At 48.6% G+C, this 15176-nt stretch overlaps 5 protein-coding genes across 5 annotated transcripts; 3 read left to right on the top strand and 2 right to left on the bottom strand.

The window, feature by feature from the left end:
• Nucleotides 1-836: 836 nt before the first annotated feature.
• Nucleotides 837-1235, top strand: Pdw03_3642 (Antifungal protein Afp; the record flags this gene model as incomplete). Its single annotated transcript, XM_014676483.1, has 3 exons — nucleotides 837-956; nucleotides 1015-1101; nucleotides 1164-1235. The coding sequence occupies 3 exons, from the start codon at nucleotides 837-839 to the stop codon at nucleotides 1233-1235; spliced, it is 279 nt and encodes a 92-aa protein (XP_014531969.1).
• A 1510-nt stretch (nucleotides 1236-2745) lies between these two features.
• On the bottom strand, nucleotides 2746-4120 carry Pdw03_3641 (O-methyltransferase, caffeic acid-type; the record flags this gene model as incomplete). The annotated part of the gene is made up of 4 exons (XM_014676484.2): nucleotides 2746-3508; nucleotides 3577-3700; nucleotides 3762-3897; nucleotides 3950-4120. 4 exons carry the CDS (start codon nucleotides 4118-4120, stop codon nucleotides 2746-2748), a joined length of 1194 nt encoding a protein of 397 aa, XP_014531970.2.
• Nucleotides 4121-4715: 595 nt separating this feature from the next.
• Pdw03_3640 (Xylose isomerase-like, TIM barrel domain) lies at nucleotides 4716-5789 on the top strand (the record flags this gene model as incomplete). Its single annotated transcript, XM_014676485.1, has 1 exon — nucleotides 4716-5789. The coding sequence occupies one exon, from the start codon at nucleotides 4716-4718 to the stop codon at nucleotides 5787-5789; it is 1074 nt and encodes a 357-aa protein (XP_014531971.1).
• A 1893-nt stretch (nucleotides 5790-7682) lies between these two features.
• Nucleotides 7683-11012, top strand: Pdw03_3639 (Male sterility, NAD-binding; the record flags this gene model as incomplete). The annotated part of the gene is made up of 4 exons (XM_014676487.2): nucleotides 7683-7940; nucleotides 7995-8734; nucleotides 8788-9811; nucleotides 9864-11012. The coding sequence occupies 4 exons, from the start codon at nucleotides 7683-7685 to the stop codon at nucleotides 11010-11012; spliced, it is 3171 nt and encodes a 1056-aa protein (XP_014531973.2).
• A 296-nt stretch (nucleotides 11013-11308) lies between these two features.
• On the bottom strand, nucleotides 11309-13084 carry Pdw03_3638 (Concanavalin A-like lectin/glucanase, subgroup; the record flags this gene model as incomplete). The annotated part of the gene is made up of 1 exon (XM_014676488.1): nucleotides 11309-13084. The coding sequence occupies one exon, from the start codon at nucleotides 13082-13084 to the stop codon at nucleotides 11309-11311; it is 1776 nt and encodes a 591-aa protein (XP_014531974.1).
• Nucleotides 13085-15176: the final 2092 nt, after the last annotated feature.

Raw genomic sequence — 15176 nt, 5'->3', positions numbered from 1 at the left:
CAATCTTTTTTTAAAGATCACCATTGTTGAGACATCACGTTGTCGTTTATAGGATTCACTATTTGTTTTGAGCCGGCCCACTTGCTTGTGAATTACGTTACATACAGAGCATTGCGGACTGAAATTGATGCACCCGCCCACGAGGTGCTTATTCCCAAGGTTTTTGCGAGCCTCTGGCGGATATGCAGCTAATTCTCGCCACTTGCTTGTTTTGTACTTGTATATCCAGATCTTACTTACTTTCACTTTGCCCTAGTTCGTCGGACTTTCACCCCAAGCTTGCAGCAGGCCACAAGGCTTTGCATGCAGGGACTGCGGTTCGACCGATGGGGGCAGATCAGCAGTATCTTTAGCATTGAGCCAATGAAAGCGTTGTCGATCCTATACCCCGCATGTATAGGATGCTCCTCTATCTGGGGATCTGAAGGTCACTCCTCTTCCAACATCACCGAGGATGTAAGGTCACCCAGAACTTCAATATTTTACTATCGGATTGGTTGCTTCAATCCTTCTGCATGGGGTATCACACCCCAACGTGATACAATTACCAATAACTCAACTGTTTCACCTAAAAGATCATACCAACTAACGAGTTGAGTTCATTTGGATTTATGAGGCATACCTTTTATTGGACAGCTTGGATATCTTTCGACCACAGTTCCAATGATTACTGCACTATTTTCGAGGACAGTACTTGTCATATATTGTAGGAAGCATCCGGCAATTTCTATATAAGATACCTTCGCGGCGCTCCAATTTACAAAGAAACGATCGCATTAACATTACTTCTCTCTCAACTACCATACCACAATCTTCGATAAGACCACACTTTCACGATGCAGATTACCAGCATTGCCATTATCCTCTTCACCGCAATGGGCGCGGTTGCCAACCCCATCGCGACCGCGTCGGACGATCTTGATGCCCGAGACGTACAGCTCAGTAAATACGGAGGAGTAAGTTTTTATGATATGCTGATTGAGATAATATTTAACTTTGCGAACCACTCTATAGCAATGCAGTCTGAAACACAACACGTGCACGTACCTGAAGGGTGGAAGAAACGTTATTGTCAACTGCGGTTCGGCTGCCAATAAGAGGGTAAATTTCGATCCAATTCCGGGCCATTTGATCTGTTGTTAACGTTTGATCTTCATCTATAGTGCAAGTCTGATCGCCACCACTGTGAATACGATGAGCACCACAGGAGGGTTGACTGCCAGACTCCAGTTTGAACCAACTATACAGTTCCGCAAGAAGCAGAATCCTTGGCTTTTGATTATTCTCTAGCTTATCAAAGGCCCGAGATGGTTCGTATCTCTCTATGCGAATGATTTACGTCACAGGGGGCTTGGAACAAGCCGTGGATTCTGTCTGTGTTGGGGTGATGTATTCGTACATTCCCAGTGTTTCTCTGTGTTTACCATTCTCGTTACCACCACACTCTTTCAGTATCTAGCTAGCTCTACTTTAATCGATGTTTTGTCCATTGAATGCCAATTCAAATGAGTCATCTTTATAGTAGAAGGAGCATTTCTGGCAGTTTTCAAGGTTGTTGGTCAGCTGCACAATGCTCCCCGAAACTGGTGTCACCACTTACACTCTTCAATGGTTTTACGAATCCTAACATCTAAGATACGCTAGTCTATATCCAGGGACCTTTCCGGGTATGACTGTGAGTGGGGTCCATGTTGTTTTAAAGGGCAACCAGGACACATAGCGGGGTGTGCGCACTGTTCGCTTGTAACATTGATACACCTAACCCCTCGAAACCCCACTGCAAAAATCATCGTTCTTGGTACCCATAGATCTTTTATTAACTACGGAATTGAAAAATTACCCACACCTCCTAAGCTGGGCGCCATTTCATTGGTGAATGTTGCAAGAATTTCAGGTACATCTTGCCAACTCCCATAGTACTGTTTTTTTTTTGGGCTTTTTCTTGTTCACTCCCACACGCCGTGGGACTAGAAGAAAATCAGTCCGATGGGACTACAACATATGTTGAGCGTATTGTGTTAGGGACTACGTTATTCAAGTAAAATTTATCGCCTGACTGGGTACTAGAATAAGGTCTTGGCATCGAGCCTGAGATTTTACACCCGCCAAGAAGTCTTGGCGGAGGGGTCTTGGCGCGAGCTATCAAGGTCTATCTCCATGGCTGACAGATGATTTAGCGGACTGGCCATTAAAGTTAAGATTCAAAGAGCTTGTTTGAGTACTGTCGCGGCACTATTACCTATCCTCCAACATAGACCGTTTTCGTGCTTAGTAACTCACGGTCGCCTCACAGAAGGGGTAACGTTAAATGACTTTGTGATTAATGTCAGGCCTCGCTCGATCTATAGCAACCATCTGTTCTTCGGATGTTCCTACTGCCAACCAAACACCAGGAGCATGCTTAGGTCCCGGCTACATGAGACGTCTAATTTGAGAATCTAGGCGCTATAGTTCACACGTGAATGAAATCTTGAAAGCTTCCCTAGTAGTTTGGTATTAGCAAAACTACATAGCTTAGAGGAATTGACCTGACACGTTTTGGGATAGGTTATGATTGTTTCGAATAGCTCCCCTCTGCCCCACGAGCATGTTAATCTTTCATTCCTAACCGGTCGTAGACTGGCGGATGAAGACTGCCTTACCTTTCTCTATTGATCTCTTTTAGCCTTCTCGAACCTTGTATCTTGTCTGCCACATTTTTGCTCAAATTCAAATCCCAAACCTGCTCAAACTTCACTGCCTGTTCTATGTCAACACTGGAACTGCTTCAATCACCGACTCCATCGCCGGGCTCTGATTCCAAATCCCCGTGATTTCCAGCCCTGCACTATGCAAGAGATCTCTCCACTGTTGCTCTGACCGCTCAACACCCGCCCCGATACTCATCATCTGAATATCCAACGAAGCCTGCATCAGGGGCGTATTGGTATCTGGCAGGACAAAATCCACAATGAGAATTCTAGAATAGTCCGGTGCCATCGCTTGCACCGTATTCAGGAGAATTTTGCGACTAATTTGATCATCCCAATCATGGAAGATAGAACGAAAGTAGTATGCACGGGCACCTTTGACGGGTTGAGCATCCATGAAATTGTATCCCATCACCTCGATTCCTGCGCTCTGACCGTCGACTCCATCAATCACCTTTGGTAAGTCCTGCAGGACCATTCTGCCCGGCAGATGACAATATTGTCGACGGAATTCGCCCAGATCGTGCCCCTGGTTTCCACCAATGTCTACCAGAAAGACGGTATCGTTGAATGGCACGGCATGGCCAAACAGTCGCTCGACGGGGTATATATCGTACCACATCGGTCTACCCTCGCGACGGCTAGCCATGTACGAGTTGAAAAGCTTCTGCTGCTCCGCGTGACTCGCAAGCCACTCAAACTGACTCTGTCCAACTGCCCATTGCATAGGCGACTTGGTATAATCCTGGGGATTGGCATAGCCATGTGAGCGCAGGTACTCTGGAAGCTTGCTCAAGGTTGGAATGGTGAGGTCATATCTTAACGAAAGGTCAGTGAGCAAACGTGCGAAGCGATGCAAGGGTCCAAGCCACCATCACCAACATACATGCATGGGATTCCATCTCTTCCAATCGGTTGCGTTAGTGCCACCGTCTTGTCATTGGCAACATACACCTCGGGAGTTGGTGTGATGCACAGCCCAAGAGAAGCCATAACGCGCATCATTCGGACTACATCACACGGTTAGGCGATCCACAATGTGTAACGATTGTAATTTGCAGGAAAAGGTACCAATAAGATCTTTTTCGGCGCCCGTATACTCTGCCAGCTGAGCGGCTGACAGTCCCATTTCTCTGTGTCGCTGCTCCACGAGCACGGGGAAAATACCCAAGTCAATGACAATGCGCAACGCGGCATTTTGAGGAGGCTAGAATCAAGTCAGAACAAAAAACTCGATTCAGGTCGGTAGAATTGTTTACCTGATAAATCAGACGCAATATGGTTTCTGTCGGCGTTTCTACCGCGGACCTGAGCTGGTCGACGATTCGCAGTAGCTCGAAGTGGGCTTGTGGAGATGAATCTGGGGTTTCTTTCAAGGCCATTAGGCCAAGACGATTAACCAAACATTGAAAGGGCGTAGTGATTGTCATTTTTGCGGTTCAAGAAAAGAAAACACCGATACACAGTGTCGAATGATTTGCTTCGAGTAGCACAAGCTGGGATGAAGGAACTATTTGACTGGATCTCGATTGCATCTTATAGTCCCCGGTGCTCCCCTTGGTAACAGTGACATCGGAAAAGGTAAGTAGACCAAAGACCCTTGTATCCATCTGTGCTCAATCCATTCCTCTAACATACGAATGCAATCGAGGTAAGTTGATCCCGAAGATAACTGAAAACCGGGGCACATCGTTTCTAGACGTCCCCCCCCCCCATTCTATCATTCATAGCACATCGTCTGAATGTTCCGCATTTGACAGAGGAGCTGAACTGATTGAGGTGATAAAAGGTGTACATGCTTACTCTACGGTGTACGATTTGAATCCGGACCATCTGTAAGTGGTGAACTTTCTGTACTCACTCCTACATTGTAATTTTATTTTTCTCCAAAAAAACCAGGAAATCACTGAAATCCAAGCACGGAAGCAGAAATCCCACGTTGGTGTGCGGTTGTGATCTATAAGAGCGGGAAGAAAACCACTAGTTACTGCTGGTTCCAGATCAACCTCCAAAAACATTACAGCGATGCATTCTCTTCCTAAAGCCCGTATTGAAGACAACTCGCGATGGAAGCCAGCTATAGCAACAGTTAGTTTGGGAGCCGCGAATTTACACCCCATCATCGCCAAACTCGATGCTGTCGCCCTCAATGGCCAACAAGGACTTGAACTTTTCCATGATGATATAGCGCAGCTCGCCAGGACCCTTCGCGCGCATGCAACTGATCTTGAACTCCGCACTGATCGAGACTATGAAATAGACGCAGCGCACGCTATCAGGGATTTATCTGCTGAGCGTGATCTGCAGATTGTAGCTCTCCAACCTTTCCGACACTACGAGGGTCTCCTTGATCCAGAACGGCATGCGGAACGCATTGATGAACTCAAGCATTGGGTGCAATTATGCAAGATCCTTGGTGACTCACTCTTCATCCTGATCCCATCATCTTTTCTCGATGCCTCGGAGATCACCTCCGACAGAGAGCGTCTCGCAGCCGACCTAGCCGAGGCCGCAGATGTAGCATTCCCCGTGCGCATTGCATACGAGGCCCTGGCATGGGGGACATACATCAACACTTGGGAGGACTCATGGGATGTGATCAAACGGGCCAATCGACCCAATCTCGGCATCTGTCTCGATACATTCAACATAGCAGCGCGAGTGTGGGCCGACCCCACCGCCGCAACAGGCCGACTTGGCCCAAGCGCAGACCGAGATCTGCGGGAGTCGATGGTCCGGCTTATACAGGAGGTTGACCCGGACCGAGTGCTGATGGTTCAACTTGCCGATGGCGAGCGGGTTGAGCCACAAACGCCCTTTCTTCAAGCACCAGGCCTACCTACTCTACTAGCCTGGTCACGGAATGCGCGTCTCTTTCCGTGTGAAGAGGATCGGGGTGGATACCTTCCGATTCGCGAGGTGACGGATGCTTGCATCAACGGCTTGGGTTATACCGGGTGGATCAGTATGGAGGTCTTCTCGAGATCGACCTGGGAAGATAACCCGGCCGTGCCGATGGAGCATGCCGCCCGCGCCAGTCGGTCCTGGCTGAAGGTCCTGCGAATGTTGAAAGAGAAGCTGGAGAAGCGGTCCCTCTAGGTATTGGATAGCTTGAAGATCAGCACGTTTTGTTTCAGTCAATGTAATTCTGCATTTTTAGGTCCCGTGGGTGGAACCCTACGGAAGAACACCCAACCAATGCACAGCAATGATTTTCTTGATAATAACATCAGGCAGTGCCTTGCCATCTCCTTCAACAAACCCTGTCGAAAATAGTAGCCTGGTTCTGAATTTTGATAAATTGCAGTTATGCTCGGTGCCTACACACATACCCTCCTGAGCTCCCTACGATCCGAGTGTTTTAGATATCAGGGATCTTTGTTTTCAATAAAGAATTCACTAAATACTGAATACTTACTAGGATATGAGAAATGCTATGCCGAATCAAACAATCGGGTATATCTCCTTATATCGGAGCGCCGCAGGGTCATTCCCGGTACGTGGAATGTAATGTCTAGGTCTATGTTCAGAGACCTACCGAGTCGAGATAAAAGAAGATTAGATGAGGTCAGAACTATAAGAATAGTGGGTCCATATTCTTGAGAAGAGTCCAGAAATGGTTCTCAAGAATGCTTATACTACCCCTAGGACCAAGTGTAGATCAGAACTCCACAGGGCTTTCCCGATTTCCTGGATGCTTCACCCAGCCCGTTCCCGATCCGATCATTGGAGTAAAGTCTCCATACCAGCCCCGGAGATGATTTCGAAAACTACTAGAATACACTTTATTTGGATTACCTTTCAGTTGGCGCATCTTCCAAGGTGCTAGCTCCTCGTTGCGACACTCCGCTGCCATCCCTTATCTAGGGGCGGAAATGGATTTCTCATCCAGCATACGCTTTCAAGTGAGTTATTCTTGAACCTGACCGTTTGCTCCTTACCTGTGTGGAACACTCCTAGTCTAATTTAGCAGTAGTAAAAGAGTAAGCACGGTACAGTGAAGCGGTTCAACAACGCTGGAATGTATTAGCCAATGAAACTCAGAGCCAACACTTCCTCGGGGCATATGTTAACACAGCGCTTTGTGTATCCCTTTATGATGATACCCAAGCTGTTCCAGACTGAAGACTGACGTTCACCGCCGTCCTTAGTTACACTGACTTGCACGGGTGGTTTCAAAGTCCCAGCTCCGAACCTAGCTCTAGCAAGATACATCCCTGTGATGTTGCAACTAATCCTCACCTTCAAATTCGATCTGAAAAGTTACGATTCCATCCGGTAATAGGTAGAAATGTCTTTAGACTCTCCAACGGGGTTTTCATCCTGACTGAGGCGGATGCGTCTCGGGCAGCTCGATATTTCAACGATTGCCGCTGGTCGCGATCGAAATTCAACTCCGAAGATGGAGGGAAATGCAGAATGTATGCATTTGGTTAAAGCTAGATGGCTGATGACTCCCCCAAAGCTGAATTTTGGTCACTAGCGAGGTAGCCAGTTAGTGACCTGAGTCACAGTAGATCGAGTAGACCAACCCTGACGTTAACAGAACGCCAATGTTGGAATGTCAGCCGATGGAATCTCTGGTCTCAAGCAGAGTGTTTGCTAGTGACACAAGCAAGTCGCTCAGCGAGTCCGTGTGCATTGTAATTGTGCTTTTGTACAACATACATGGAGTGTGTGCTCTCAAATCCCAACTATTCATCATGCGCCGTGATGACTTGCGTTGGTATGTGCATAAATATTATACCAGGGCACCCGATTCTTTCGTTTGATACTGCGCTAATTCCGTGTGGATATTCTCCCGATGTAGAGGGACCTTCTTTTGCCGGGCATCCCGAATGCAGCCAGTGTCGGCTACTCTGGGAATATGAATCCGTGACGCTGTCTCAACGTCCAATAGGGCCTTAAATATGGCTTGATCCTATATGTCGCACTGGAATCAACAAGCTGCCATGGTACCGTTCTTCTCGTTCTAACAGTTCTGTACTCATAATGGGCATCCAAAGTGGAAGCCAGGCAGCACAGGCTGGTCCCTCCAGCAATATCAATCCATTGGTTCAGGAGTTCGGATCGCTTCAGGTCCTTGAAGACTTGATTCACTTGCGAGCCGCTGATATTATTCAGCAACCTATTCTGGCATATCCTCGTCTCGAAAATGATCCGGCTTCCTATGAATACTATACCGGGAAACGTTTAGATGCTATGATAAACCTGGCTGCCATCAGGCTTATGGATGATGGATTCAAACAGGTTGGTCATGAATCGCGCGATGTGGTGGCAGATTTATAACAAAGCAATGGCTAGGCAACGAAAAGTCCATCCATCGTGGCTCTTCTTACCTTGTCCGACCTAAACATGGTGATCACCTTTTTTGCCCTAAGTCGACTGGGCTATACCGTCATGATGCTCTCACCGAGACTCTCGGGTGAAGCCTGCGTATCATTGCTGGAAACGGTCAACTGCGAGTCAATCATATATGGCCAATCCCCCAACATCCGCTCAACGTTGGGCGATATTCTTCGCCGGAGGCTAGTAAGCTGCCGGCCAGTGCTGTCATGCTCTCTATACAACAAACTCCAATCGCCGTCACTTGTTCTGCATCGTAATCAAAACTCCGAAAGAATTGCTTTGATTCTTCATTCCTCGGGATCAACAGGCACCCCCAAACCGCTGTTCCTCACCCACAAAGCAATCATGACTCACCCGCTGAGAGGCCCGGGGCTCACCTCTTTTAACACCTTGCCATGGTATCACCTCCATGGACTGTCCACCGCATTGCAGGCAATGTGGATGCGAAAGACAGCCTATCTGTGGAACGCGACGCTGCCTTTGACCGCAGAGTTCGTCGCTCAAGCCCTCGAAGAAGCCAGGCCAGAGTCTGTGGCCGCTGTTCCATACATGCTACAGATCTTGATTGATGATCCGCGCGGTATAACAGCGCTAAGACAATGCAAGTTAGTTACCTACGGAGGTGCACCCTGTCCCGACGAGCTGGGCGATCGCCTAGTAAGCGAGGGTGTACACTTTGGAGGTTCATTCGGCCTGTAAGTACTATCCGGCAGATGCCCACAGTCACGCAATGATTAATAAATTTCAGCACCGAGGCAGGTCTTGTTGCAGAATCAATCTCCCGACCAAAAGATGATCCGTGTTGGAATTATCTGAAATTCTTTGACAACATCCGATCCTATGTCTGGATGAAGCCCATCTCTGCATCAGAATCGCTTTTCGAGTGCGTTTATCTTGCTGGTCATCCAGCACTAACCACCTCGAATTCAAACGAGCCACCAGGATCTTTCCATTCGAAAGACGTGTTTACCCCTCATCCTACAATTGCCGGAAGGTGGAAATACATCTCCCGATTGGATGATCGTATCAATCTGGTGAATGGTGAAAAGGTTTTACCACTCCCGATTGAAGGTCATATCAAACAACACCCTTTGGTTCATGATACAGTTGTAGTCGGGGTGGGCAAAGCTGCTCCAGGACTATTGGTTTTGCGAGCGAACGAACCGGAAGCCAATCGTCTCTCAGATGACGAATACCTCAATGCCATCTGGCCGACTATCCAAGAAGCCAATTCTCAGGCAGAGGCTTTCTCTCAGATCTCCCGCAATATGGTTGCTATACTGGCATGTGACAATCAGTTTGCTCGAACGGACAAAGGGTCCATGATCCGAGGACGGGTTTATCATGAATACAATGAGCTTATCGAAGGTCTTTACGCCGAGAAGCAACAGCTCTGTGAGAATCTTCAGCTTGATCCGGTAGAGACAGAACTTGTCCTTCTCCAAATATCCGACCAAGAACTTGGGATATCTCTCGCTGGTGTTGACGCCAATTTTTTCTCTGGCGGCATTGACAGTCTCAAGGCAATCCACTTCCGACGTCTCATTCTTCAGCATTTCAAGTTCGAACAGACCCAGACTCCTGGTCTAAATGCCATATTCGAAGCGGGCTGCATATCACAGCTGGCTCAAGATATATGTGCTTTGCAAAAAGGGGAGACAAGAAACGATGTCGAGAGTGATGTATCTGTGATGACGGGATTGATCAAGAAATACTCCGTGTTTGAAAGGCACACACCCCGACCTTATCCTTTCTCGGGGCCAACCAGTGTGGTGAGTGACTATCTTGCCGCAGAGGCTCAGTTCAAAAGCTAACAGAGCGAAGCTTTTAACAGGTGCCACCGGGTCAATTGGAGCCCATGTGTTATACGAGCTGCTCAATGACGACTCCATCTCCACAGTGTACTGTCTCACGCGACGAGAGTCATCACTGGAGGCAATACTCCGCACTCTTGTCGACAAAAATCTTTTCATATCCCCTGAGCAGAAGACAAAGATTGTTGCCTTCAACAGCCGTATCGACCAACCCGATTTTCGTACCTCTCTGGATGAACGTACGGTCAGACACATGCTCGACTCAGTCTCACTCATTATTCACACAGCATGGCCTGTTAACTTCAATCTTCCCCTGACCGAGTTCGAGCCGCACATTCAAAGACTACACAATCTGATCCAATTCTCCTTATCGGTGCGGAGTCGTGAGCCTGCCGTCCTGATGTTCTGCTCATCCGTCTCCACCGCGCTCGGATCTCGATCAGCCAAGATCCTCGAAGCACCGGTTGACTTGGATAGCGCCTTTATGGGCTATGGGCAGTCCAAGTTAATCGGCGAACGGATTGTGAGCAATGCACGGCGCAGGGGAGCAAGGGCATACTCTCTTCGAATTGGCCAGGTCTCGGGTCACTCGAAGAAGGGCCTCTGGAACGACTCCGAAGCTCTGCCGTTGATGATCCGGTCGGCGTTGACCCTGGGAGCACTCCCTGAACTATCACAGACGTGTTCCTGGCTTCCGGTGGATAAGCTTGCTTCCATCATTCTTGAACTAGCCAGGACTTGTGCTACCCCGGTTGTGTTTGGAGAGAGTCAGGCGTCCAGCTCGGCTGTGGCAGAGCATGTTGATGACTCGATTTTCAATTTGAGCAATTCTCGTGAATTCACCTGGTCGTCTTTACTTCACACGCTGCAAAATTGTGGGTTTCAATTTGATGTTGTGCCATTTGAAGAATGGTTACTGAGACTTCGTCGGAGTGAGACAAGGGGGGAGGAACTTGTCAATCCGGCGGTCAAGCTCCTTCATCATTACGAGACGATGCATGGGAAGAAATCGCCTTTGATGCAGAATGGACCAAAAACGTTTATGACAGAGAAAGCCGAGAGGAGTAGTGTGACTTTGCGAAAGGGTGGCTTGAGAATAATTGACGATGGAATCCTGAGCTGCTATGCTCAGGATTGGTTAAGGAGGTGGATGATCTAGGGAGCGAAGGGATTGAACGAGAGATAAACCATGGGAGTTTGAGAAAGAAACATAAGATTTTTTGGAATAGAGAGTAGAGGGGGAAAATAGAGAAGTCTTGATTAACTAGTTGCGCTTACTTCGTGCAGTCAGCAAGAAAGGCGACAAGGCGCACTGGGGGCAAAGCACGGACTGAAAACAGACCGAATCCAAATCAAAAACCAAGCAGTCTACGGCCATTTCTAGGGCCCGCTGTACAATTCAAACCAAAAATTCCATCGCCCAAATTGGACAGATTCAAATGCAATCACAGAAATCTAAACAAAGAATGCAACAATGACTGCAAAGAAGAGAGCGGAGATGCTCATGGACAATCGATCGGCGGCACCGGTAAAGACCGGGCTGACGCCAGATTTAGAGCCGGAGGGAACAAAGAAACCAGATGTAGCCGAGTTAGTCTGCTTTGGCGAGACATCGGTAGGGGCAGGGATCAGTGCATTGGAGGCATTGTAAGGAACGTCGGAAACAACGGCAGGGGGAATCGCATAGGGGTTCTCCCATGAGCCACTGAAGGACTCAGCGGGGACCGAGGTGTGTTCAGCTGCAGCAGATTTAGCGGTAGAAGCAGGGAGAGATTTCGAGTTCGTGTGGCCGTGACCGGTTGGAACGGGCGTGAGGCCGGAGGTAGGGGCCACAGGAGGCGCAGAGGTCCGCGCAGAGGTTCGTGCCTCGGGATCTTGACCATGGGGTGGGGCTTGGACAGATTGCACAACTGGAGTGGGGACCACGGAGTGGGTGTCAATCGCGGATGCCTTTTCGGCCTCGGGGCAGAAGGTCTCGGTTGCAGTGACCAAAGAGGTGAATGTGCGAGTCTTCTTGCCGGTGGAAGGGTACTCGGCTACTTCAGTAGCAGGGCTTTCGGCAGTAGCTGCAACAGTAGGAATAGGCGCAGTAGGAAGATCCTGAACTGCTCCAGGGATTTTCCCTTCCTTGGGAGCGGCCGAGTGCGTCGCAGCAGCAGTGTTAGCAGCGTGGGTCTCCGCAGTGGTCTGCACTCCTACCGGAGCAGCGGCAGTCGTAGCCGGCTTGTGCTCGGGGGATGAACCGGAGGCAATTCCCTTCCCGCCGGCCTGATAGATCTTGACCGAATTGATTTCCCAGTAAGTCTCCTTGAACTGCGCGGGATTGTTGGCAACGAAATTGTGGCAGCTTTGGAAAGAATCGCCGTCGGTCATGGGGCAACCAGAATCACCATACACTCCACCTGCCCAGTCTCCACAGAAAGTGACATCAAATACAAACGACTGGGACTTGAAGGCGTTGGCAACATCACACGATTCCTCCACCAGTGCCATTGGGGTACCGAACTCGGTTACATCGGGCTGGCCGCTAGTTATCGAGGGCGGGATGGCGCTTCGGGGGAAGTACCAAATCTTGAGGAACTCGTCGGTCCACTGCAACGAATAAACTCCACCCTTTTGTTTGTTGAAAGATGTGCCATAGCTGCCTTCGTGGCCCTCAACCTTGCAACCGACGGTGCCTAGATCCTCGCCACACCCTGTAGCGTTCACCGAGCCAGTCATTTCCGTATCTGTCAAACTGCAAGTGCCGGCTGTGTGCATGACGATCTCGTTGTGTTCCTGCAAGTTGACACCCTCGATGATGTCGATCTCACCGTCTGCAGGCCAATTCTTTCCGACAGACCAGAAGGCCGGCCAGGTTCCGCAGACGCCACCAGGCATGTGCGCAATATCGGCGATCACCAGAGACTGGTCGTAGTATTTCTTGCTGCCAATGCGCACCGAATCACGGCCCCTCTTGCCTCTGGGGTCCAGCTTGGTAGCATGATCGACCCCCAGATACACACTACCGGCCTCGGTGACCTTGACGAGGCCTGTCTTTTCGGCGGTCTCCTTGTCGAGATAGTTGACAAAGCCATTTGTCGGGTCGGAACCAACGTGGAAATTGAATGAATCCAAGAAATTGTTTCCCTGCCACGTCTCCACCAGTGAATAAGTGGTGGCAGCCACGGGTGAACATAACAATGCGAACATAAGCGATCCCGCGCTCAATGAACCTGCTGAAGAAACCATCTTGTGCCGAGGTGTATAACAAACCCAGACGCTTGTGGGGTACTGAATTCAAAGATCGAAAGAAAAAAAAAAGAACGATGGAGAAAGAGAGTGTGAATTATTGACAAAAACAAGCAAAACGACAACTAAATGAACGACAGACAATTCCAGATTGTCAAGGAGAAAAGAATGTAAGAGTGTCCAGCGTATCGAAGGTGGGAGGTATTTGACCCAAATACCTTTCAGCCGCCGCACCATCCCATATTGCTTTATGCTAAAAAACTGGGGATCAGTTTTTACTATCCAGTGAGAATGCATCGGTGCCTGAGACCTTTGCAGTTGAGCGCATGTCTCCAATAAGCTGCAACTCCGGAGTCAAGAAGCCCCGTGGCGTACGAGTCCAGGAGGTTAGTCCAATCAGGATGATCCATTCTTCAGAGCATTAACCTGAGCGACATGGATCAACCAGTCACTATCACGGCGGTACACAGCTCGTTTGCAAGGGAGTGTCAATCTGAAACCACCAGAGTCCACTCGAGGGGTTACCCAACCCGTACATGAAACAGAGGATGATTCGTGAATAGAGAAATCGGACCTCAAAAGGAGAGGAATAATGAAAAAACAAAAACAAAATGAAAAACAAGGGGAAATCGAAAAACAATTCCATCTTCAAGATCTCCCCGTCATTCCTCTTTCTCGTCACATTCCTCGATGTGAGATCAAATTGTCAGGTCAATGTGATGATCGGAGTTGCCACTCTCTCCACTTTTGCTTCTTCCCCTTGATATTTTAGCGCCGGGGGTCTAGACTGTCTAGACTGTACCTACGACATCTGTTTTTGCGCTAATTTGGACCAGTCAGATGGGTCCGCATCATGCAGAAAAGTCATCACATTCCAGATCCCGAGGAATGTGGCCACAACGGAAGAGAAACACCCTCCAGACAACGCGAGCCGGATAGGACTGGCTAATTGCATGTGCCCTCGAAGAATAGAGTCAGATACCGCGATGATTGTGGCCCATCAACATCTGTCCCGTGTTGGTGGAGACCGGAGATGGGGCCCCCACCGTCATAGAAACACAACAGGCATGGTTGTTGCTGACCAAGTAGCTACAACATAGGGGGGGGAGAAACTAAGGCCGACATTGTGTGAATCTCGGCAAAATAATCATACAACATTCATATGTGGCACTTTTCACGCCATCATTTTGGAATTGTTCAGTAGTAGATCAATTCAATCAGGGTTGGATCGGTTCTGATTCTTTTTCGTCCTGGTCTATCTAGCGTGAAAGGTGAAAAACTCGATGTGATCCACACATAAGATAGTGTGTTTACGTACCTTTGTGGCGCCCCCCAAACACCCTACTGGGGTTGGTCCCTCGAAGATTCAAGCCCGAAGAATTTGATCGTCCTTGAATTTCCAAAGATGCACATTCTCGCAAGGATTCAGTATCATAAAAAAAATAGTCGCGAGTGTCACTGTGTTCTTTTTGTTCTACTCATCCCCAGCGCGGGTGGAATGTCGGGTCTTGAAGACCTCCCAATACCGATCCCCTCGAAAACGTGGTTGAGAAGGGCTAAATTGAAGTCTTTGAGGGAACATGTCAAGGTCCACGACTGCTGAGCAGAAAGAAGATAGAAAATGTGGCTCTCTCTCTCTCTCTCTCAGCCAAGCCTACTAGTCCGAGTTCATGTACTTGTCACTGCAAACTGCTATTGATGATTCGCACTCGTTCTGTTTCCACTTTCGGGAGATCTACAGCACACCACGTCTGATGGGACCAGAAAACACAAACGGCTTGGGTGGATCAAAACAAATGAAAGGACAGCACGCTTGACCCTGTTTCGCTCTTTGCTGGTAATTCGAAAAGGTTCCTTAATTATGGAGAGCAGGGCAGAGAAATGTCAGCACAACCTGCATGTTGAGATTACATCAGACAAAAACAGAAAATCTCTAACAAGCGTGCCTTTGTGGCAGGTTGCTTTTTCAATTTGCGCAATAAACAGCTGCTTCCCAACGAAAGTGTGTGTCGGCAATGGATATGACCTCCGACAGATTGCCATCTATGAAAACCCCCACTAGTATTATCCAGGTAGCTTGCAACTAATTTTG

This window comes from Penicillium digitatum, chromosome 1 (genome assembly GCF_016767815.1).
Source record: "Penicillium digitatum chromosome 1, complete sequence".
Lineage (NCBI taxonomy): Eukaryota > Fungi > Ascomycota > Eurotiomycetes > Eurotiales > Aspergillaceae > Penicillium > Penicillium digitatum.
This window is presented reverse-complemented; position numbering and strand designations above follow the sequence as displayed.